Source organism: Canis aureus, chromosome 29 (genome assembly GCF_053574225.1).
Source record: "Canis aureus isolate CA01 chromosome 29, VMU_Caureus_v.1.0, whole genome shotgun sequence".
Taxonomy (NCBI): domain Eukaryota; kingdom Metazoa; phylum Chordata; class Mammalia; order Carnivora; family Canidae; genus Canis; species Canis aureus.
Genome location: NC_135639.1, coordinates 30,557,791 through 30,581,730, shown reverse-complemented (window position 1 = coordinate 30,581,730; position 23,940 = coordinate 30,557,791). Strand labels below are relative to the sequence as shown.

Genomic DNA, 23,940 nt, shown 5'->3' with positions numbered 1-23,940 from the left:
ATTGTGTGCCATTATCAAACACCCTATGTAGGAACTCTCTCCCTTGTCATTCAACTAGAAGTATGCCCCCTTATGGTTTGCTGAATAACCTGGGCAACAGGGAAAAGGACAAGGTGTATATATTTCTTCTCATGCCTGACAAATGGGAGTTAACAGTAGTGAGTTTATTTAATTAACGCTCACCTCTCTGCGGATAGAAGCCCAAAGGCTGGGGAGGAAGTCCTTTAGTTCCTTCTGTCCGTACACAGCACAACAAGCATTCTGCCAAGGAAAGCACAGGTGTCAGCTATCTACACAGCCAGACTTCTGAAGACATGCAGGCATATCAGCATAATGGCACTTCAAGGAGCATGGCTGTCAGGAGAAGAATCAGCAGGATTCCACAAGAGTTCTATCCAGGTTACAGGACAATGGGAGCTTGTCCTGACTGATGGAAAATAAGCATAAAGAGGAGCCCTGGTCAGCCTTTCCTCAGTTGCTACTCAGTGACTATAGGACCAGACAATATGTAGCTGGGGAGGTGGAGGTGGGGGGACTTTGGTCAACATATAGGCCCAAATACTAGGGATCCCTCTCATGAGGGCCCTGACTCTCTGAATCTATATTCCTTTAGTACCCATCAACTGTCTAAAGGCAGTTGGACCCTAGAGAAAGAAAAATCACTCACCAGAGTCTGCAGAGAATCAAGCTTGGCACTCAGAATCTCAGAATCCACTTTCTCAATCAGCAGGGGCAGCAGGAACTATTCAAAAAAGGAAGAACTGAAGCCTGAGATGGGTAGTGTCATAGCCACACCAAGGCACCAAGGTCAACTACATCCTTATTACTACCAGGCCCCAAGGGTAGTAGCTACATCAAAGAGCTACAAAGAACTGAGACAGGAGCTGTGACTGTAAACCAATCTTCCTGCCAAACTGTTGCCAGACTCCCAGTTAACATGAAAAATGGGCTAGTTGGCAACACTGCAGGATTTTAAAAGATAGCACCATATAGGGACTGGATTATTATTTTAAACAAAGAGATGGTAAAGGTTTCTACTTTCTATTCTGAAGATATTTGCCACATATGCCTAAAGACACTTGAAGGATGGCATACCCAAAAAATGTATTCTGGATCTTTCTTTTTCCCCATTCTCTTACTGCTCTTTCTTCAGACACTTCTTTGGGCAGAGGCTACATACCTAACCTTGGCTAGACCCACCTCAGCAAATCGCGGTGTGGAAGCTAGCACAGCTCGAAGACTCAGGATGAGATCTTCTCTCTGGATGCCATGGGGATCATTAGGTGGCTGGAAAAGGGAAAAGTGCCAAGGATTTGCAAAACTCTTCAGATCACCCTTGGATACAGCAATTACTCCAACAGTCCTTCAAAATAGGGTGATATTTACACCCAATCTGACAGAATAGTGTGACAGGAAGCCCCAGCAGGAAGACATGCTTACTCTTACATGTTCCTTGGGAATTTGTGTCTGTTGGGCATTTATTTTCTATCTGATCTATCATCTTGCGACTCAAGAGATAAGCACCCTAACTTTCTGGTAAGCTACTTTCTTCTGTCTATATATATTATGACTATACGTTAATAGACAGTTTTCTCTTTAAAATATATATATACTCTTAAAACTGTCATTGTTCTAAACATAAGATTTATGATTTTTTTTCCCCACTTAATACATTGGGTACATTTTTCTGTGGTATTGTTATTCTTTCACAACATTAGGTATAGTGGCTAACACTATTTCATTATATAGTTGAGTCATAATTTATTTAAATAATTCCCCTTTGATGGACATTTCCATTTTTTTACCCTTATAAAAAAATTCCGGCAATATAAAAAGCATCAATGTTTTCTGTGTCAAAAAGCCAGATTGAAAACACATCAGATTTTCCTTTTCCTCTTTAGAAACAACACTAAAAATACAGCAAAGGGATTTTCTTTTAAGACATAAAGCTAGAGGCACCTGTCTGGCTCAGTTGGTAGAGCATGTGACTCTTGATCTTGGGGTTGTGATTGCAAGGCTCCACTGGGTGTAGAGCTTACTTAAGAAAAATTAAAATAAATTAAAAATTAAAAAGAAAAGACATAAAGCTAAAGGTTGAAGAAAATAGGTTAAGAGGTGCTAGCAATAAAATTTTAGAAGCTGAATAGGCAGATGGACAATAAAATGATTCAAAAGGGCCACCAAAACAACAGAATCCTCGGTAGGCTTGGGAAAAGCTGAGTAACTACCCATATACACTGTAGTCCTCAAAGAGCTTTGCAACTGGCAGTACCAGGTGCCTTTGGAATTGGGAATGGGATTAGAGAAGCAATCTGACCACCCAGATTGCTTCCCAGCTCCTCCATTTCTCCAGCAAAATCTGGAGGTTTAATTTTCTGGGGAGGTAAGACAGACATCTCTAATCTGAGAGATATAGGTACAGTAGAGTGCCTGGGGAAATAGAGTCTCTGATCCAAGAGCAAAGATAAAGGAATCCTAAGGATGATGGTGAAGGAACATTCAATATCTCTGCATGAGGAATAGGAAGCAACCAGTTAAGACTGTACATATGGCCAAGGGTTTCTACATTTTTTCCTTTTTTTTTTTTTTTTTTTATTTATTTATGATAGTCACAGAGAGAGAGAGAGAGAGAGAGAGAGGCAAAGACATAGGCAGAGGGAGAAGCAGGCTCCATGCACTGGGAGCCCGACGTGGGATTCGATCCTGGGTCTCCAGGATTGCACCCTGGGCCAAAGGCAGGCGCCAAACCACTGCACCACCCAGGGATCCCCCATTTTTTTCTTTTAATTCTAGTATAGTTTAGAGTATTAAGATAGTTTCAGGCATATAATATAGTGATTCTATATATATTCAGTGATTCTATGTATTACTCAGTGCTTATCAAGATACTTTCAATCCCCTAATTTTTACATTCTTAAATGGCTGGGGAAAAACATCAAAGGAATATATTGTGACACATGAAAATTATATGAAATTTAAATTTCCATCCCTATAAGAGGTACCTGGGTGGCTCAGGTAGTTAAGCATCTGCCTTTAGCTCAGGTCATGATCCCAGCGTCCTGGGATTGAGCCCTGCATCACATTGGGCTCCTTGCTTAATGGGGAGCCTGCTTTTCCCTCTCCTCGCTTGTGCTATCTTGGTCACTATTTCTGTCTCTCACAAATAAATAAAATCTTTAAAAATAAATAAATAAAAATATAAAAATAAAAAATAAATTTCCATGCCTATAAAGTTTTATTGCAGTACAGACACTACCACATTTCAGTGTCTACAGCTATTTTTGTGTCTGCAAAGCCTAAAATAGTCACTATCTGGCCCTTTACAGAAAAAGTCTGCTCACCCCTACTCTAGAGTGACATGTATGCATAGTGAAAACCAAAGGAACCGTCACTTACACTGATGTGATCCACCATGACGATGGCATATGGCCAAAAGGGATTGACAGGACCATAAAGAATATTTTTGATACAAGTTGTTACGCTAAAGCCAGGTGTCTCTTATTTTAATTGAGAATTATTTTTAATTCTGCTTCCCATATAGGCTACAGTATAGAATAACATACAGAAATCTGCTCAAGCTACCTGGCTAGCTCAGGTAGAGCATGCGACTCTTGAACTTGGGGTAGTGAGCTCAAGCCCCACATTGGGCATAGAGCTTCCTTGCAAAAACAAAACAAAAAATTGCTCGAATAAGAGAAATTCTCCTATCATTATCTATAATTTTTTTTTTTTTTTGTCAAGAATATCTGAGAAAATGGATAAGCAGTTGGGAGTGGTGATGATCTCTAATAGGAAAATGATCTCGGGATCCCTGGGTGGCGCAGCGGTTTAGCGCCTGCCTTTGGCCCAGGGCGCGATCCTGGAGACCCGGAATCGAATCCCACGTCGGGCTCCCAGTGCATGGAGCCTGCTTCTCCCTCTGCCTGTGTCTCTGTATCTCTCTCTCTCTCTGTGACTATCATAAATAAATAAAAATTTAAAAAATAAAATAAAAAATATTTATAAAATATTAAAAAAAAAAAGAAAAAAGAAAATGATCTCTGCAGTTGGCAGCAAAAGGGTATGAAAAGGCTTCAGGGACAACTGGGTGGCTGAGCGGTTGAGCATCTGCTTTCAGCTCATAGGATTCGGGATTGAGTCCCTCATTGGGCTCCCTGCGGGGGGCCTGCTTCTTCCTCTGCCTATGTCTCTACCTCTCTCTCTCTCTCTCTCTCTGTGTGTCTCTCATGAATAAATTAAAAAAGAATTGTTGAATCATGTTCACTCTATTACCTTTCAAAAATGCACTCCTTCCTGCCCTAAAATTATAAATGCATATATTCTAGCAGCTTCACTTTTAGGAATTTGTCTTACTGTTATACACATACATACGTGAAATGATACATATTTACTAGGATATGTAAGTTGCAGCATTACCTCTAACAACAAAAGATTAGCAACAACCTTCATCCTAAAGAGGACTAGTGAAATTAATTAGGTATTTCCATTGAAAGGAATACTACACAGCCATAAAGAATAAAGAGCTAACTTATATACTGTATGGAGTACTCTCCAAGATATACTAAGTGAAAAAGGCCAAATACAAGAAAAGTATATGCAGGGGTAGGGAAGCATTTACTTATAAATGGTTAAAAAAGTTCTATAATAAAAGACAACCTACAGAATGGGAAAAGGTATTTGCAAATGACCTATCAGATAAAGGGCTAGCATCCAAGATCTTTATATAAAGACCTTATCAAACTCAACACCCAAGAAACAATCCAGTCATGAAATGGGCAGAAGACATGAACAGACATTTCACCAAAAAAGACCTACACATAGCCAATGCACAATAGCACATGAAAAAATGCTCCACATCACTTGCCATCAGGGAAATGCAAATCCAAACCATAATGAGACACCACCTTACACCAGTGAGAATGGCTAAAATTAGTAAGACAGGATATAACAAATATTGGCGAGGATGTGGAGAAAGGGGAACTCTCTTGCACTATTGGTGGGAATGCAAACTGGTACAGCCACTCTGGAAAACAGTATGGAGGTTCCTCAAGAAGTTAAAAATAGAGCTGCTACCCTATGACCCAGTAATTGCACTACTGGGTATTTACCCCAAAGATACAGATGTAGTAAAACCATGGGACACCTGCACCCCAATGTTTATAGCAGCAATGTTTACAATAGCCAAATTGTGGAAGGAGCCACAATGTCCTTTAATACATAAATGGATAAAGATGTGGTATGTATATATACAATAGAATATAACTCAGCCATCAGAAAAGACGAATTCCTACCATTTGCTTTGACATGGATGGCACTGGAGGGTATTAAGCTGAGTGAAATAAGTCAATCAGAGAAAGACAATCATCATATGGTTTCACTTATATATGGAATATAAAAAATAGTGAAAGGGACTATTAGGGAAAGGAGGGAAACTGAGTGGAGAAAAATTAGAGAGGAAGACAAACCATGAGACTCCTAACTCTGGGAAACAAAGGGTTACAGAAGGGGAAGCGGATGAGGGGATGAGGTAACTAGGTGATGGGCAATAAGGAGGGCACTTAATGGGATGAGCACTGGGTGTTATACTATACGTTAGCAAAATGAATTTAAATCAAATATTTTTAAAATTTTAAAAAAAGAAAAAAGACAAAGTTCTGTAAGATACAGACATAATTTTTTTTAAAGATTTATTTATTTAATTATTCATGATAGACAGAGAGAGAGAGAGAGAGAGAGAGAGAGAGGCACAGAGACACAGGAGGAGGGAGAAGCAGGCTCCATGCTGGGAGCCGGACGTGGGACTCGATCCCAGGACTCAGGACCGCGCCTCGGGCCAAAGGCAGGCGCCAAACTGCTGAGCCACCCAGGGATCCCCAGATACAGACATAATTAATAAAACTAGCTGACAACAAAGAAAGAAATGATGGTAGATAGGACTTTCACCTTTTTACACCTTTTAGATTTTGGATCATGTGAATGTATTATTTTTTCAAAACAAACAAAAAATAAACCAAAAACAGAGAAACCTGATGGCCTAACAAAGAGCTCTTATGATTTCAAAGGAATAAGCTCTTCTGAGTCAGAAATAGTGATGACGATTACAAAAGAGATGAAAAGAATTTTAGGAGAGCATAGCCCCAAGGACCATGGTGTCTATGGAATACGCTGGTAAGCAATTCCCTATAGCAAAGATGGCTGTGTAACTTTAAAGACAGTGAGAATCAATACTCAAGATGTTATTTGGTCTGCTGTGATAGAACTCTTCTCATTTCTTTGAAACCACTAATGCTTATAGTACACATACCTTCGCATACCTATACAGTGGTGAGATTCTGAGTTTTTGGAAGTAGAAGGGATATCAAGATGTAGAGTGGGAGGAAGGTCCAAGGGGGTAAGAGCACGCTGTATACATCGCCCTCAACTGTCTTCTTTGTTTTGTCAATTTGTTTTTTTTTGCCTGAGATCACCCCTCAGACTCCAGGATTATATTCGATCACTTCTTAGAAACCAACTGAAATCCCATCTTATCTGTGAAGTCAGTTCCTAATTACTCTAGCTCTGATTACTCTAGCTCACACTGAACTGGGTCTTCTCTGAACGACTATAACACAACTTGTTTTGGTCCATAATCTTATATTGTTACTTAAATGTTTCAGAGTTCAAGGGCAGGAACCATATTTTACAATCCTGTAGCTCTCACCACTAAGTACATCGTTAAGGAGCTTAAGGAACCCCCACATGCCCACTGAATTGAATACTTTCTCTGAAGCAAATGTGTCTCCATTTCCCAGTTTACTAAAGTATAAATTCAGGAGGGCAAGGATTATCCCGTTTGTTCATTGTTGTCCCTTCAGTGCCTAGAACTGGACCGGATTCACAGGAGGCACTCAAGGAATATTCGAATCAATCAGTGAACGAATGAATGAATAAAAGGGGCTACTTACAGGGGTAAAATCAATAGGAAAGTAACACGACGTCACTTCAAACAACTCCTCCACAAAGGGTCCTAAGGTACCAGAGAAACAATGAGGTCAACTTCTAATTTTCATTCATCTGACAAGCCTTAACCAGCTAATTCAAGGCTATAAGGACGTACCCAGGCTATAGTCCCTGGAGATGAGGTCATGGACGATGCGGAAAGCCACCAGGAGATTTCGGGGATCCTTTTCCCCATCCATCACCTGGATGAAGCCAAAGGTGAAGTCAGCTCCAAGGCCCTTCAGCTCTGGGGAGAAGAGAATAGGTCACTACCTCCCTTGAGATAGAAAGCTGGGCTTTTTTTGGCTTCTGTTCTCCCTCTACTATTGCTACCCTACCTTTGGTGCCTCCCAGAGCAGATCTTTTTTTGTTTTCCTATTCCAAGAGAATACACAGTGAAGAAAAGATGTACAAAAATATGTAACTGTTAGAGGTAGGAATTTAAAATATCAGCCCAAACTGCCATTCCTTTACTTGGTAGTGAGTGGACACCTCAATTTTCCTTCATTCTTTTCAGAGTATTGGGTCTCCTATATGACTTACAGGCTAAACATGAGTCTTGGTAATGAGGGAAAAGGATGTATTTGCTTTTCAGAATTGCCAAAGAGCCCTGCCTCTTACCTTCCTCACGGGTTCGCATGAAGTTGGTAATGATACTGTAGACTGTGTGTCGGTCCACCTGAGGCAGGGACTTGGGGTGGGAGAGACCAGAACTAAGTAAAGAAAGTACTCAAAGAATATCTAAGCTGAGAAAACTACTTCTTGCTTCACAATCTCTAGGTAGACAGTGCTCTTTATACTAGTATAAGATGAATCTAAGAAGAAATGCAGAGAAAGCTGTTACAGCCAATAACCAATACCTGTCTGCTTTACTTTGTTCAGGTATGAGAGGACACAGAACAGATATAATGGCCTGCCTCCTTCTCCTTATACAGGAGCAAAGACTAGCAGGTAAACATGATCAAAGACCTGAAAAAGTTCAGAACTTAGAAGGCAGTATTTTTTTTGCCATCTAATCCTAGTCATATATGTCAGGGCTGGGAGACAGAGAATACAAAAGTGACTGTCATCACTCACCTGGACATGGACCTCCTGGAAGATGGCTTTAAGTACAGAGACGGCCAGTCCTGGAGGCAGGGCCACACACAGGCTCTGGGGGAGAAGAGGAGATGTGTGAGCATGGAGGGTTTTCTAGCCTTGAAGACACAATCCCAAAAGAGGCTTAATTAGCTACAGTGGGAATCACAACATCCAGGTTCAGAAAGAAGTGCTAACAGTGAGAACATGGTCCCTTTTCTCAAGCTGATTACTTCTCTGCAGGTCCTTCCACTTTGGTTCTGAGTTCCAGTCCTGCCAAAATATTTTTTACTCTCTAGACTAAAAACAGAAGTGGTTAGCTGACACTGGTTTATTTATTTATTTTTTTTTATTTTTAATTTTTATTTATTTATGATAGTCACAGAGAGAGAGAGAGAGAGAGAGACGGAGACATAGGCAGAGAGAGAAGCAGGCTCCATGCACCAGGAGCCCGATATGGGATTCGATCCTAGGTCTCCAGGATCGCGCCCTGGGCCAAAGGCAGGCGCTAAACCGCTGCACCACCCAGGGATCCCAGCTGACACTGGTTTAGTCCCACATTTGGGCATCTGCTCCTCAGCACTTGGGAGTCTTTTTTGTTGTTGTTGGTTTTTTTTAAAGATTTTACTTATTTATTAGAAACAGAGAGAGAGAGAGAGAGGCAGAGACACAGGCAGAGGGAGAAGGCTCCATTCCGGGAGCCTGACGTGGGACTCGATCCCAGGTCTCCAGGATCACGCCCTGGGCTGAAGGTGGCGCTAAACCGCTAAGAAACTGGGGCTGCCCAGCACTTGGGGAGTCTGATCCCCAAAGGACAAGGACAGAATTCACTGGAAAGGGGCTCCCACAAACACAGTACGTAATGAAAAAGAAGGAGAACTTACAAGCGCCCTCAAACCTTGCAGGACAGATGGGATCACAAGATGATGGTCCTTCAGCCGGTTCTCATAAAATAGGATCAGGTGTACCACTGTACAAACCAGAAATACAGCCATTATTTTACACAGGCTTCTTCCCAGAATCTATAAAGGCTATTCCTGTTTGGATTTCACTACGAATTTTCTCCTTCACTAAGAGATATGCCCCATGCTCTCCCATTTGAGGGTGCCTTGATCAGTTAGGAAAAGAGGTGAGCATCTTTTATTATCTATTATCACACAGGTCCACAGTTGAACCCACTTTTACCCCAGAACTTCCCTTGTATAGAACTGGATTTGGCAAACTTTCTCAAAGAGCTGGATAGGAAATATCTTAGGCTTGCAAGACAAAGTATTGGTCACAACTACTCAACTCTGCTCAACTCGGCTGCTCTAACATAAAAGCAGCATAAACAAGAGATAAATCAACGGGTGTGGCTATAGGCTAAAAAAACTTTATTAAAATAGATTGTAGTTTGCCAGTTATGCCATAGAAGGTAAGTAAGCTGTTGGCTTTTTAAGTCAGAACTTCAAAGTGACTTTTCCACATCTATGAAGTACTGCTTTGTCTATTTTACAGAGAGGGAAAGATAACTGAAAAAAATGTCTAAGGCTGCATTTGAAATCCCAGTGTCTTCAGTCTTGATTCTTATCATCTCTGCCACATATACCAGTGAGGAATGAAGATGTTGCATTAGTAGTTCACAGATTCCTTATGTCCTTCCTTCTTTCCTCCCTCCCTGTAAAATTGGCTTGAATAGACAAAGGAGGCTTTGGCCCAACAATCCAGGAAGACACTCCTACTAGTGATGCCAGTACCTTCCTTCTCCAGGAGCAAGGACTGACACTGGAGTAGCACCTGTGACAGAAGCTGGATTCCTCGTGCCCGAGTTCGGGGTTCTGGATTCTCTAGAGAGGACCTGGGAGAAAGTAGGATAGAGAGAGCCTGACATAACCCTGTTCAAACTTTTTTTTTTTTTTAAAGATTTTATTTTAGAGGCAGAGAGACAGCATGTGAGTGGGGGGAGGAGCACAAGGAGAAGAAGAAGAGAATCTCAAGCTAACTCCCTGCTAAGCATGGAGCCTGACATTTCATAACCCTGAGATCATGACCTGAGCTGAAATCAAGAGTCAGACATTCAACTGACAGAGCCATCCAGGCGCCCCATATATTTCTTTTTTTAAGTAGGCTCCATGCCCAGTGTGGAGCCCAATGCAAGGCTTGAACTCATGACCTTGAGATCAAGACCTGAAATGAAATCAAGAGTTGGATGCTCAACTGACTGAGCCACTGAGGCACTCCGCCAGACTTTGAAGGAATAAGCATTTTGAAATTAGTCACACTCACCCCCTGGGCATGGAAGCCAGCTCAGGAAGGTGTTCCGTGGGTACTTAGCATTACAGATAATAGTAAAGCCAAAGCCTAAAGAGCCAATCCTCAGATTGACCTGGTATTATTCATTAGAGGCTCATCTGTCACCACAGCTAACAGAAGTGTCCATCTATAGGTACTGACTGGTCATTGGGCTTACTCTTACACGACAGCCACATTCCTCTGAAGCATAGCTTAGCAGCTTACCCACAGGGCTCAAGAGATGATGGGCAGCTGCAACTTCTACCAAAACAGGAGAATAAATATATTACAGGCAAGGAAAAAATGCTGAGAGCAACCAAGGTCTTAAGGGGGAAAAATCTTTATAACTGGGAGTTTTACAAAGTAAGATGGTCAGAATAAAGGTTTTGACTGTTTATGATTGCTGAATGGGAAAACTTGCACTGAAGCAATAAGGTGACTTATCTTCAAAATAGCTCTTACAGAGATTACATGTAAACATATGATTAGCAATCTAAGCAAGTAAATGTATGAAGTAGATTTCTGAAGGAGAGCTAATCAGGACATTTGACTGAAATTTCAAGGATAAGGGTATCTGTAACTCAGGATAAAAGGGCAAAAATAAAATCACTCTTGATAAGGTCCCTAGAATAGGATCTTGTAGAAAAGACTCCGTTCAGAAGTGGAAAACTATGCATTTAGAAATGGGCCAAAGCACACAAATGCTCATAGCAGCAATGTTCAGAATACTCCAGATTTGAAATAACCCATAACCACCACCTAATGAATGGCTGAACAAAATATGGTATATTCATATAATAGATTATTCTTCAGCAAGAAATGAAGTACTGACAGAGCTACAACAGGGATAAACTTTGAAAACATTATGCTAAATCAAAGTAGCCAGTCACAAAGGTTACATGTTATATGATTCCATTTATATGAAATTTACCAAATTGGCAAATCCTCAGGGGTAGAAAGCAAATTAGTGGTTGCTGGGGGCTGAGAAGGGGAGGGAATAGTGACTGATAATGGGCGTGGGGTTTCTTTTTGAGGTAATGAAAATGTTTGAAAATCGATTGAAGTAAGGGTTGCACAAATCTGAATATGCAAAAAATGATGAACTTTATGATATGACATACACATCACATATAAAAATTGATATGAGTTTTATATATGAATTAAATATATCATATATATAAAACTGTTACTTTTTAAAAAACGGACCAAGGCCCCATGTGTAGAAAGGCCAAATGGTCTCTTAGGTGGGAGAGATGCATAATAGTGACCTACATTCTATCCCACCCTCTCAATTTTCTAATTTTCTGCTTCAGAAAACTGTGACAGTTAACAACTTTTGCAAGTAAGATTTGTCAATTTAGACAGTCTACTAAGAATAAAATAGGAGAAAAGCAGGCATCAGACTATAAGCACATATTTCCTTTGGTGCTTGGATATCTGGTTTTAATACTGATTTTCCAGCTGTTTCCCCATGCCTTTTCCTATAGTGAGGAAGGATCTGGTGCATGGTCAGCCTCCTGGGAATTCCCCAGGCAGAGCTCATGAGCAGGTCTGAGTCAGAGCCAGGATAAGCAGCAGAGGAGAAATCCCAGCTCTAAATAACAGTTGATGGCTCTCAACCATCCATCTCACCCCACACCTATGGGCTGATCCAGGCACTTCCAAAACTTCCTTAGGAACGTTAGTCAGGTGGCACGAAACTTTTTTCAGGACAAACACTGGCTTAGACCAAGGTACTGATGTGGAAGGGGGTTGTTGGGCTATAGTAAGAGAAATTCAGGACCAGTTAGCTCTAGGAAAGCAGCAGTGTACAAAATAACCTTTTCAGCGTGCACAAGCAAGACTGGAGGAGGGCACTCTATAACAGAGGCTCTTACCCAAGGGCTTCCACCACTTGTAACACTGTATAGCTCCCAGATTTCACATCTAGATGAAACAAAAGAAAAAAATATGAAAAAACAAAACCCTGTCCCAGGGTTCAAAGGCTCTAATTACCAATGTTTCCGCCTACTCTGGGGTTTGTACCTTGGGGCCTACTATGCTTGCCAAGCACCCCTTCTATATGAGAAGTAGTACTGTAACAGTTGCAAAAATGCAACTTTAACTATAGAACTTGAAAAGGAAATAAACATATCATTTGTAGATAATATAACTATACTTTGAAAATCCAAGAGAAATAATTGAAGAAATACTACAGATAAAATAATTCATTAGGGGGGCTAGGTACAAAATTAATATTATGAAATTAAGAACCTTCATATACACCTATGTATGCACAATGCCCTGTAAAATAATATAAAGGAAAAAAGATGCTATTTATGATAGCAAAGAGAGAGAGAGAGAGATACCTGGATATAAATAAACATAACAAAAAGTGTGAAGATCTGAATAGTGAAAATTTTAGAGCACCAAAGAGGATTCACACAAAAAAATACGAATAGAAAGGCATGTCACATTTGTGAAAGACTCAACATGACATACCTTCTAAAATAATTTTAAGATAATTTCTGTAAAAATACCAATAGAAGTTTTATTTTGGGGGGGAACTAGATAAGCTTATTGTAAAGTTGAAGTGCAAAATATAACAATAATTAACAAATTCTGAAAAAGAGTAATAGGAGCAGGAAGGAAGGTGGACCCTCCAGATATTAAAAAATTGTTATAATGTCACAATAACTAACCTACTGTGTACATTTGACTACACTTGAAGATTTCTAGAATAAAAAAACAAAAAACAACTGGTGTGAGCTCATATTTAAACTGAGAAATCCATGGCACAAAAATAGAAAGTCCACAAAGAGACACAAATGCATGAAATATTATTTTTTTTCCTATTTCAATTCTCTTCAATCCTATTTCAATTAACGGGAGAAACAGACTATTCAATAAATGATGTTACAATGATTGGGTAAATATTTGGAAAAAAAATCTTGGCTTTGAATCTTTCATCAAAGTAAACTTCTCAGATTAAAGAAAGACATGAGAGGGGTACCTGGGTGGCTCAGTTAGTTAAGCGTCTGCCTTAGGCTCAAGTCATGATCGGAGAATGCGGGGCAGAGCCCCGCATGGGGCTCCCTGCTCAGCGGAAAGCCTCCTTTCCCTCTCTCTCTGCTTTGCCTCTCCCACTGCTTGTGCTCTCTCGTCTCTCTCTCTCAAATAAATAAATAAAATCTTAAAAAAAAAAAAAGACATGAGAAAATACCTAAGTATTACATAAAATTCAAAAGCCATAAAAAGACAAGATTGGTTAAAATCAGCTACATTTAGAAAGTGGATTTTCTGCAGGGCAAAAACAAAAATACATCATAAGACAAACTCAGAAAATATACTTGCAATTCTTATAACAAAGGGCTTTTTTTTGCCAACATATAAAAAGTTCCTACAAATCAATGAGAAAAAAGATAACAAGAATATGAATGGAGGGCAGCCCCGGTGGCGCAGCGGTTTAGCGCCGCCTGCAGCCTGGGTGTGATCCTGGAGACCTGGGATCGAGTCCCGCCGGGCTTCCTGCGTGGAGCCTGCTTCTCCCTCCACCTGTGTGTGTCTCTGCCTCTCTCTTTGCTCTCTCTGAATGAATAAATAAATCTTTAAAAAAAAAAATGAATGGATAAATAATATGTGGTATTACATATACAATGACATATTACTCAGCCATTAAAAAAAGAGATCTTGCATTTACAATGACGTGAATGGAACTAAGGGAGTATTATGCTAAGCGAAATAAGTCCATCAGAGAAAGACAATTATCATACGATTTCACTCATTTGTGCAATTTATTTTTTTTTAATTTTTATTTATTTATGATAGTCACATCACACACACACACAGAGAGAGAGAGAGGCAGAGACACAGGCAGAGGGAGAAGCAGGCTCCATGCACCGGGAGCCCGATGTGGGATTCGATCCCGGGTCTCTAGGATCGCGCCCTGGGCCAAAGGCAGGTGCCAAACCGCTGCGCCACCCAGGGATCCCTCATTTGTGCAATTTAAAAAACAAAACAGAGGGGCCTAGAGGAAGGGAGGGAAAAACAAAACAAGATGAAATCAGAGAGAGATAAACCATAGACTCTTAATCATAGGAAACAAACTGAGGGCTGCTGGAGGGGAGAGGAGTGGGAGGATGGGGTAACTGAGTGATGGGCATTAAGGAGGGCACATGATGTAATGAGCACTGGGTGTTATATACAACTGATGAATCACTGAGCTCCACCTCTGAAACTAATAACACTATATGTTAATTAACTGAATTTAAATAAAATTAAACTAAAAAAAAATCAACGAAGAATTTTAAAATGGACATAACCAAAAAAAATGAACATTCTACAGAAGATACTCACCCATATTCACAATAGAAATGCAAATTAAACTATATAAAAACTTTGTTTTTAAAATACTGGACTGGCAAAAACTAAAAAAAAACTTTCTAATACACCTATGTTTGGTGATGGTATGCAGAAATAGGTACTCTTATACATTTCAGGTAGAGTATAGATCAGTACAACCTGACAGTATCTTTTTTTTTTTTTTTTATTTGTTTATGAAAGTCACAGAGAGAGAGAGAGAGGCAGAGACACAGGCAGAGGGAGAAGCAGGCTCCATGCACCGGGAGCCCGACGTGGGATTTGATCCCGGGTCTCCAGGACCGCGCCCTGGGCCAAAGGCAGGCGCCAAACCGCTGCGCCACCCAGGGATCCCTATCTTTTTTTTTTTTTAACCTGACAGTATCTTTAATAAAAATTACAAATGTACATATGCTTTAATTCAGAGAATCTTAAAATTTATCCTATATACTTGTAAGAGTGCAAAATAATGCATGTACAAGGTCATTTGTTATTTTTTTTAAGATTTTTTATTTATTCATGAGACACACAGAGAGAGACGCAGAGATATAGGCAGAAGGAGAAGCTAGCTCCCTGTGGGGAGCCAGATGTGGGACTCAATCCCAGGACCCCATGATCACACCCTGAGCTGAAGGCAGACGCTCAACTGCTGAGCCACCCAGGCATCCCTCATTAGAATTATTTATAACAGCAACTGACTGCAAACAACAAATGGCCATCAATAAGAAATCAGTTAAATTACAGTATATCCATACAATGGAATTTCTGCAGCCACTTAGAAAAAAAGTACAAAAGACTGAATGTGTGTGTGTATATACACATACAGATAATGGGATAAGATCTAAAAGCAGGATGATGTACATAAATAGTACATATACTACTAGTGCAAAGCATTGTTTTTAATGGGAGGGAGGGTTATTTCTATTTGCATTTATTTACTTAGAAGATAAAAGGAACTATATTGGTTGTCTCCAAGGAGGGACACTGGATAGCTAGGGGGCTGAGAGTTAGGCTTCTTAAAAAACAGGTATTTGGGGCAGCCCCGGTGGCCCAGCAGTTTAGCGCCGCCTGCAGCCCAGGGCATGATCCTGGAGACCCTGGATCAAGTCCCACATCGGGCTCTCTGTATGGAGCCTGCTTTTCCCTCTGCCTATGTCTCTGCCTCTCTCTCTCTCTCTGTGTCTCTATGAATAAATAAATAAAATCTTTAAAAACAAACAAACAAACAAACAAACAAACAAAAACAACAGGTATTTTATTTTGGAAGAATTTTAGAGATTAGCACTGGTATATTACTATTAAATTCTTGGCTGTATTTAGATTTTACCAGCTTTTCCACTAATATCATTTTTATGTTCTAGGATCCAATTAAGGATACCACATTGCAATTAGCCATCATGAATCCTTAGTCTCCAGTCTGTCAAAGTTTCTGTCTTCCTAGTTCTTTATGACCTTTGATATCCTAAAGAAGTATTTTATACAATGTCCCTCAATTTGAGTTTGTTGGATGTTCTCCTCATGTTTAGACTGGCGTCATGGTTTTCGAGAAGAATAGCACAGAGGTAAAGTGCCCTTCTCGTCTTATCATATCATACTAGGGGTACAATGTATCAACAGGACTTACCTATTATTGGTGATTGTAAATCTGATCACTTGGTAAGGCAATGTCAGCCAGGTCTCCATACTATATAGTACTATTTTTCCTTTCTCATTATCTCTTTGGAAAGATGTCACCGAGCCCCACTTACACTCAAAGGAGAGACAAAAGTTAAGCTCCACTTCCTAAAAAGAGGAATCTCTATATACCTACCTATATTATGTGGAATTATCCTGTAAAGAAGATTCATTTTTTCTCCACCTTTAATTATTTAGTCATTTGTTTTATATCAGCATAGACCCATGTATATTTATTTTACATTTCAGGTTATAATCCAATACTAGGTTATTTTGCTGTTCAAATTGTTCTATCTTTGGCCATGGGGAGGTTTTTTAGGTTAGCTCTTATGTCTCTTTGACTTGTCCAGGGAGCTTTTTAAGATTGGCTCCTGTGTCTCTTTGACTTGCCCATCCTTTTATTTATTTATTTTTATAAAGTTTTTTTGAAACAGAGCTAGCCCATTATTGTTTGTTCTTTTTAAGTAATCTCTGCACCTAGTGTGGGGCTTGAATTCATGACCCCAAGATCAAGAGTTTCATATTCTTTGAAACTGAGCCAGCCAGGCATCCCATCATTTTATTTTTTAAGTACTTTCTTAACCTTTTAGCACTACAAAATACTATAGGCTCATCCTGTAATTTCTTTGTCCCAGGTGTAGAATCAGCTTTTTCTCCAAGAAGCCTTGATTCCTTTTACTGGGGGATGGTATTACAAACCAAGATCTGAGTGTAGCTGTGATTGCTGCTAATGGGGTACCACTGCTCCTAGACCCTCCTTAGCAGAGAGAGCTGGGAAATATATGTATTAACCTATGTTTACATACATATCTTTCATTATTTTTCTATCCATGTATATTAAACTACACATAGGATCATATTAAAGTCTCCTGCTCTAATCCAGTACCACAGGGTCCATTCTAGCCTCCCTCCTTGCTTTTCTTTTTTTTATTTGTAATTTGTTTCTTTGACAGAAATGTGGTTCCTATTATCTACCATTTGTTAGTTTTTCAACCTTACTATAGCTGTAAATTACTTTCAAAACTGTCAACTCCTATGAGAAAAAAACTTAGGAGTGCATTTGTCTTTAGCCTTATAGTTTCCAGACAAAATACTATTTTAGCAAGTCACTTAGATCAGCTCTTCTCCTCCTTTAGTGAGGATACATGACATACTAGTAATACAGTAGATTTATTTAAAAGTCTGCATTCCGGGCAGCCCGGGGGGGGGGGGGGGGGGGGGCTCAGCGGTTTAGCGCCACCTTCAGCCCAGGCCGTGATCCTGGGGTCCGGGGATCAAGGCCCATGTCGGGCTCCCTGCATGGGGCCTGCTTCTCCCTCTGCCTGTGTCTCTGCCTCTCTCTCTCATGAATAAATAAATAAAATCTTAAAAAAAAAAAAAAAGTCTGCATTCTACTTTTGAGATAGAAGGGAGACTTTTCTGTGTATCCTTCTCTACCTTTTAAATGTTGTACCATATGAACATATTACTTATTTTTTAAAATACATTTTTTAAGTAAGCTCCGTGCCCAGTGTGGAGCCCAATGTGGGGCTTGAACTCACAACCCTGAGATCAAGACCTGAGCTGAGATCAAGAGTCAGACGCTTAACCAACTGAGCCACCAAGGCACCCCTTTAAAATACATTTTTAAAAATATTTTATTTATTTATTAATGACAGACAGAGAGAGAGAGAGGCAGAGACACAGGCAGAGGGAGAAGCAGGCCCTATGCAGGGAGCCTGACGTGGGACTCGATCCAGGGGCTCCAGGATCAGGGCCCTGGGCTGAAGGTGGCGCTAAACCGCTGAGACAGCTGGGGCCGCCCTAAAATATATTTTTAACAGCGCAATAGTAATTCACATAGATGTAGCAGGAGCATCTTAGGATGTATTCTCAACGAAGAAACAAAGAATACAAGGTTAGCAATCTTCCTAAGGGTTTGACTAACATAAAGGAGTTGCAGCTCAATAAAATGTGGCAATCAGGGAATAATACTTCAGAAGACTGTTCTGGGTCCCCAACCCACCTAACTCTAAATGCTAGACCTAACAGGTTAGCTCTCAGCAACACAAGACTTTGGCTAGAGTGAAAAAGTCTTGAGAAAACTGCTAAACTTCCAGTTCCCCTTAAGTTTATGGCTCTGATCAGAACAACAGCTGTGAGCAGAACTGGGTAGAGGCTCACTCTGGTACTTAGAGTAAGAAGTCCAAACCGACTGAGAAAAGGAGTGCCCTAGTCAGGATTCATAGCTCGTGACTGGCACCAATTTAGACATCAGGCACTCTTAGCCCCACTCGTGCCAGGATGTGGAAGGCCCAGCTGCTGCCCCTGCTCCTGAGAAAGAGCCAAGGGAAAAAATGTGCAGGCTGTAGGGTGGGGGAAGGGACAACAGCCAGACTAACAGGACAAACCAAGGAATTGACAGCTCTATACGCAATTCCTTAATGGCAACACTGACGTGAATGGAGATACTCATTTCTGGGTTATACACCAAAAAAGAGTATTGCACAATTTGGGAAGGTAGAAAGGGTACCTTTTTGGAACCTCTTGGCCAAAGCCCAGGAAACTCTGCTGAAAACCCTATCTAAACACACTACATTTCAGTAGTGGCCACAGAGGTAGCAATTTTGCACAGGAAGCTACGGGGGACTGGTAACTGTTACTAGTAAAGAATATCACTGAATCATAATTTTCTCCAGCAACACCATCAAAGTCCTCTGTGGAAGCTGGGCTAGGGTCCATTGTTGGACATACTTAAGTACTGTAAGACAGGGCACCCCCCGTGGCGCAGCGGTTTAGCGCCGCCTGCAGCCCGGGGTCTGATCCTGGAGACCCAGGATCGAGTCCTGTGTCGGGCTCCCTGCATGGAGCCTGCTTCTCCCTCTGCCTGTGTCTCTGCCTCTCAGTCTCTCTCTCTCTGAATAAATAAATTAAAAAAAAAAAAAAAAAAAAAAAAGGTACTGTAAGACAAAGACCTGCCTGCTAAGCCCCACTCAGTTGCCTCTAAATATTTCATTAAAAAAGAGATACAAAAAAAAAAAAAAAGAAAAGAAAAGAAAAGAGATACAGGGCAGCCCCGGTGGCTCAGCAGTTTAGCGCTGCCTTTGGCCCAGGGCGTGATCCTGGGGACCCGGGATCGAGTCCCGCATCAGGCTCCCTGCATGGAACCTGCTTCTCCCTCTGCCTGTGTCCCTGCCCACCCCTTCTCTCATGAATAAATAAAATATTTAAAAAAAGAGATACAATTTATATATAGTGATATGCACAGATATTAACAGTATAAGGTGATGAGTTTAGCAAAAGTATATACTCTGAGTAATCAACACATCAAGATGTGAACTATTTCCACTGCAACCCTTACCAGTCAGTTCCCTCTCCTACAGGTTGCCTCAAATTTAATAAATAAAAAAAGACTTCTTCACCATGAAACATATAGTAGTATGAAACTGGCTTCTTTAAAATTACAAATAAACATCCATTTGTACGTGATTCCTTGAATCTCAGTGTATGGGTGAACCCCTCCTGGCAGAGCCTTTTGGTCTGCAAACTTTTCACAAGGATCCTATCTTGAATTAATGCAGCACAAACATAAAAGAAAAGTGAAGTATAAAAGTAATACAAAATTAGGGGAAAAAAATGAAAAAAATTATATTAGTTTTATAGCTATTACACAATAATAAACGAGTAAGGAAAATGGTGAGTATGATGGCAAAAAACTAGAATCAGTATTTTGAGGATGTTTTCACAAAGGTAACTAAACCTAACATTTTATTCCAGTTCTGTTGAGTCTACCTCAGAAATCTCTCTTTTTAAAATTTGAGAGAGAAAATGTGCGCACACAAGCACATGTGCGCAGGGAGGAGGGGCAAAGAAAGAGGGAGAGTTTCCAGCAAACATCGTCTGAGCACAGAGCAGGAGGTAGGACTCAATCTCATGATCCTGAGATCATGACCTGAACAGAAAGGCAGTCTGACATTCAACCGACTGCACCACCCAGGTGCCCCAGAAATGTTTTTCATCCGTGTAACCAGACTATATAGCAACAATCCTCCGCTTTTTGGGGTGCTGAAAATGTTCTGGAACTTTCAGATAGTGATGTTTATGGAACATCATGAATGTTAAAACCAATTACCCGTACACTTAAAATGGTTTAAGTGATTTTTACCTCAATTTTTTTGAAAACCGTTTCAATTCATCCACATTCTATCTAGAATTACCGCCCTAAAATGCACAATTATTTCTCTGCCCGCCAATCTCCTTTTGCTCCTTACTGCCTAAGACCTGACTCCTTGGCTTGATGTCCTTCACAATTTAGCCCCCAAATCATCTCTAGCCTCACCTTTCATCCTATTATTCAGTCACATGTCCCAACACATCAAGCTCTTCTATTCCTTAATCCTGTAAACATTCTCTTGGTTTGAAATGCTTCCTCTCTGCCCTTGTCAAAATTCAATTCTTCAAGACCCAGCTCAAATGTCAACTTTTGTGAAGCCCTCCTTGATTCCCAAAACCAAATCACCCCCTTTTGTGTGTCTCCCTAATTCTTCAAAAAAATTGTCATGAATATTTGTTTTCTTTTTTTTTTTTTAATATTTTATTTATGATAGACATAGAGAGAGAGAGGCAGAGACACAGGCAGAGGGAGAGACAGGCTCCCTGCCGGGAGCCCAACTTGGGACTCAATCCCCGGGCTCCAGGATCCCGCCCTGGGCCAAAAATAGACACTTAACCGCTGAGCCACCCAGGGATCCCCTGAATATTTGTTTTCATTTACTCACTCAACATTTATTCAGCACCTATTATAAATCAGGTACTGGGTTAGGCCTGGAGACAGGAATATAGAGGAAGAACTCTTAAGGAGCCCAGTCTGTTGGGGCAGTAAGACATTTAAAACAATCACAGAGCAACAAGCTCAGGGTTACCATAGTGATATAAACAGACTGAATTAGCATAACAAAGGAGCAAAATTCCTGGGTTTATGAACCATCCATCACTAACTTTAAGTAATTCATTCTCTTAACACTATAAATTCTACCAAACAAAATATACCTGAATATCTAGCAGTATTGTTAATTATGCACTCAGACTCTTGGGATAAAAGAAGGTAAGGAGTTAATTTTCCTAAAAGTAGTCTCATTGGCATTAAGGAAAAACAAGTGTAAGTTCCTCTCCCTACATCAGTAGACCTAAGTTTTTCCAGTGTGTCCAAGATTTACTCTCTAAAAATGGACCTACCAGCACCTTCTAACTACCCACACTTCTCTCAGCAGGGCACCAGTTCATGTGGAGTACAGAGGAGTCCTCAAAGAAGTATTTATATTAGACTGACAGAATGCACAATCAGACCTCTGTCTGATGGAGCTGCAGCCTCTTGAGAATCTGGAGGAATAGCCAATGAAGGAAGGGGGAAGGATGTGAAGGAGCAGGAGAGAGAAAAATCCCAATCAGGACCCCGTTCTAATCAAGCTCTCAAAATACCTTTTCTGCTGAGGATGCCACAGACTTTTCTCAGAACTGTTTTACTGCTGTTTAACAATCTTTTGGTTTCAGGAATAGTGGTCGCACACTAAAGTGGGAAAATATAATACAATAAAGACCAAAATGAAGAAAAATCCAAATAACTGAAAGAAAGAAAGTTTATATCCATCAACTGGCCAAAATTCACTCTTTTCAAAATCAGCTTCCTCCCTAAATCCATTTTTGGACAAAGAACTTTTCTTTTGCTCATCCCCAGGCTCAAAAGCTTAGGGTCATCTTAGAGTCCTCCCTCTCCTTCAAGCCCTGTAATTAGTTAGGCCTCAAATTCCACAGATTCCTCCTTCAACATCTCTCATTCCATTCACTTAGATAGTTTTTTACTGCATACTGACTTATGCTAGTCTCCAGGTGACTTGGTTGGCAGGCACAGGATGATAGGATGTGGAGAGATACACAGAAATAGCTACTGAACAAGTTTACTAAGTGAGGGGTTATTAACAAGTCTAATAAATGACTGGTTGAGAAAAAAATACCACAAATATTTTGAAGTGTGAGATGATGTCTGGCTGGAGTAATCAGGAAACACTTAGGGGGCAGGCAGTGAGAACTCAAGCTGGGCCTTGAATCCAAGGTCTAACTTTGATGAGATGTAAATCGTGAAAGGAACTGGGAAGGAAAGCACTGAGAGAATAGCAAATGTGGCAGCCACCTGTCACTTAAGGTCCAGGAAGGGACTGGTAAGAGTAAGGGCTGGGGCCAGATAGTGGCAACTTCTAGTATGAAAAGTCTTTTATTTTTTTTTTAAATTTATTTTATTTTTTTATTTTTATTTTTTGAAAAGTCTTTAACCCTTAGCCTACTGGGTCATTTCTCTTCTATCACTTGCACCTTTATATCTGACACCTTTCTTCTTTCATCAGAAACCCCAGTGCCAAGGTGCAAATTAAAGGTCGGTCATAGCTGCCTTTGTGATCACAGGGTATTCCTTCTGCATTTACAATTTGTAGGACAGGCTGCTGCTGTAAGTGGCTGAATAGAAAGCTGGTCCCTTTAGCTCTAACAAAGCTAGACTCAGGCTGGACTAGAAAGCAGATCTTATTCTGGGAATGCTTCAAAACTCTATCAGCCTTCAAAACCTTAACTAGGGCTGTGATCTCAGATTGAGAATACCCAATTCAATCCTTCTCAAATTCACTTTCATTATATGACTCCCTTGCTCAAGGATCTACAATGATTTCTATTACCTACACAATAGGTCTGGAATCCAAGGTTATGCATAATCCTATCTCACCAAAACTTTTCATCCTAACCTGTTACTACCAACCTCCTTTCCTATTCAGGAGCGCTAAATTACAAGAGTAGTGTTAACAGTCTTGGTTGAGCTGAGTAAAATTTAAACTAGACAGTAGTTTAGGCCATTTTTTTTCAGGCATAAAAAATATAAATTTTACAAAAGTATTTCTAAGAACTTGGCAGTCCTTATCCATGCTGTCTTCTCAAGTGTATTTTGAATTTGAAAAATCCAAAATTATTGTTCATAATGTATAAATTGTGAAAGAATAGTTACAAATGGCACTGATATAACAGTAGGGGGTAGGCATGTGCATTTTCCAAAATCAGTGAACGTCACACTTAAGATTGTACACTTCACTGAATATAAACTGTACACCAAAATAAGCTATAAACAAACTAGTTAATAATATGCCTACCAAAGCATGTAGGAAGTGTACTGATATCTGCAATTTAAATAGATGGAAAGATACTCCATAAAGCAAGTTAAACTGTTAATGGGACGCCTGGGTGGCTCAGCAGTTGAACAGCTGAACGTCTTTCAGCTCAGGGTGTGATCCCGGATCCGAGGATCCAGTCCTGCATCAGGCTCCTTGCAGGGAGCCTGCTTCTCCCATTGCCTGTGTCTCTGCCTCTCTCTCTGCATCTCTCATGAATAAATAAAATCTTTAAAAAAAAATGTTAATGGTAGTTTAGGTGGTGTGTGTAGATCTGCCTGTTGCAAAATTCTCTGCTTTGTTTGACATTTTTCTTTTTCAAAAAATACTTATTCATGAGAGACACAGAGAGAGAGCATGAGGCCAATACACAGGCAGAGAGAGAAGCAGACTCCACGCAAAGAGCCCTATGTGGGAC

The 23,940-nt window shown here is 40.3% G+C and overlaps 1 protein-coding gene across 6 annotated transcripts in view; it reads right to left on the bottom strand.

Annotated features, from left to right (window-relative positions):
- Positions 1-23,940, bottom strand: part of MMS19 (MMS19 cytosolic iron-sulfur assembly component) — a 34,653-nt gene that overhangs the window by 9,149 nt on the left and 1,564 nt on the right. For 3 of the 6 annotated variants that reach the window (XM_077878092.1, XM_077878095.1, XM_077878093.1), the window contains exons 2-11: positions 12,204-12,252; positions 9,792-9,892; positions 8,940-9,025; positions 8,056-8,130; positions 7,600-7,669; positions 7,097-7,225; positions 6,945-7,006; positions 1,201-1,287; positions 668-742; positions 184-261 (exon numbers count right to left, since the gene is read on the bottom strand). In XM_077878092.1, coding sequence (XP_077734218.1) covers positions 184-261; positions 668-742; positions 1,201-1,287; positions 6,945-7,006; positions 7,097-7,225; positions 7,600-7,669; positions 8,056-8,130; positions 8,940-9,025; positions 9,792-9,892; positions 12,204-12,252 — 812 coding nt within the window. Of the gene's footprint in view, positions 1-183; positions 262-667; positions 743-1,200; positions 1,288-6,944; positions 7,007-7,096; positions 7,226-7,599; positions 7,670-8,055; positions 8,131-8,939; positions 9,026-9,791; positions 9,893-12,203; positions 12,253-21,095; positions 21,179-21,795; positions 21,884-23,940 lie in introns of those variants that run through there. The other 3 variants (XM_077878096.1, XM_077878094.1, XM_077878097.1) reach the window with 3 other exon arrangements.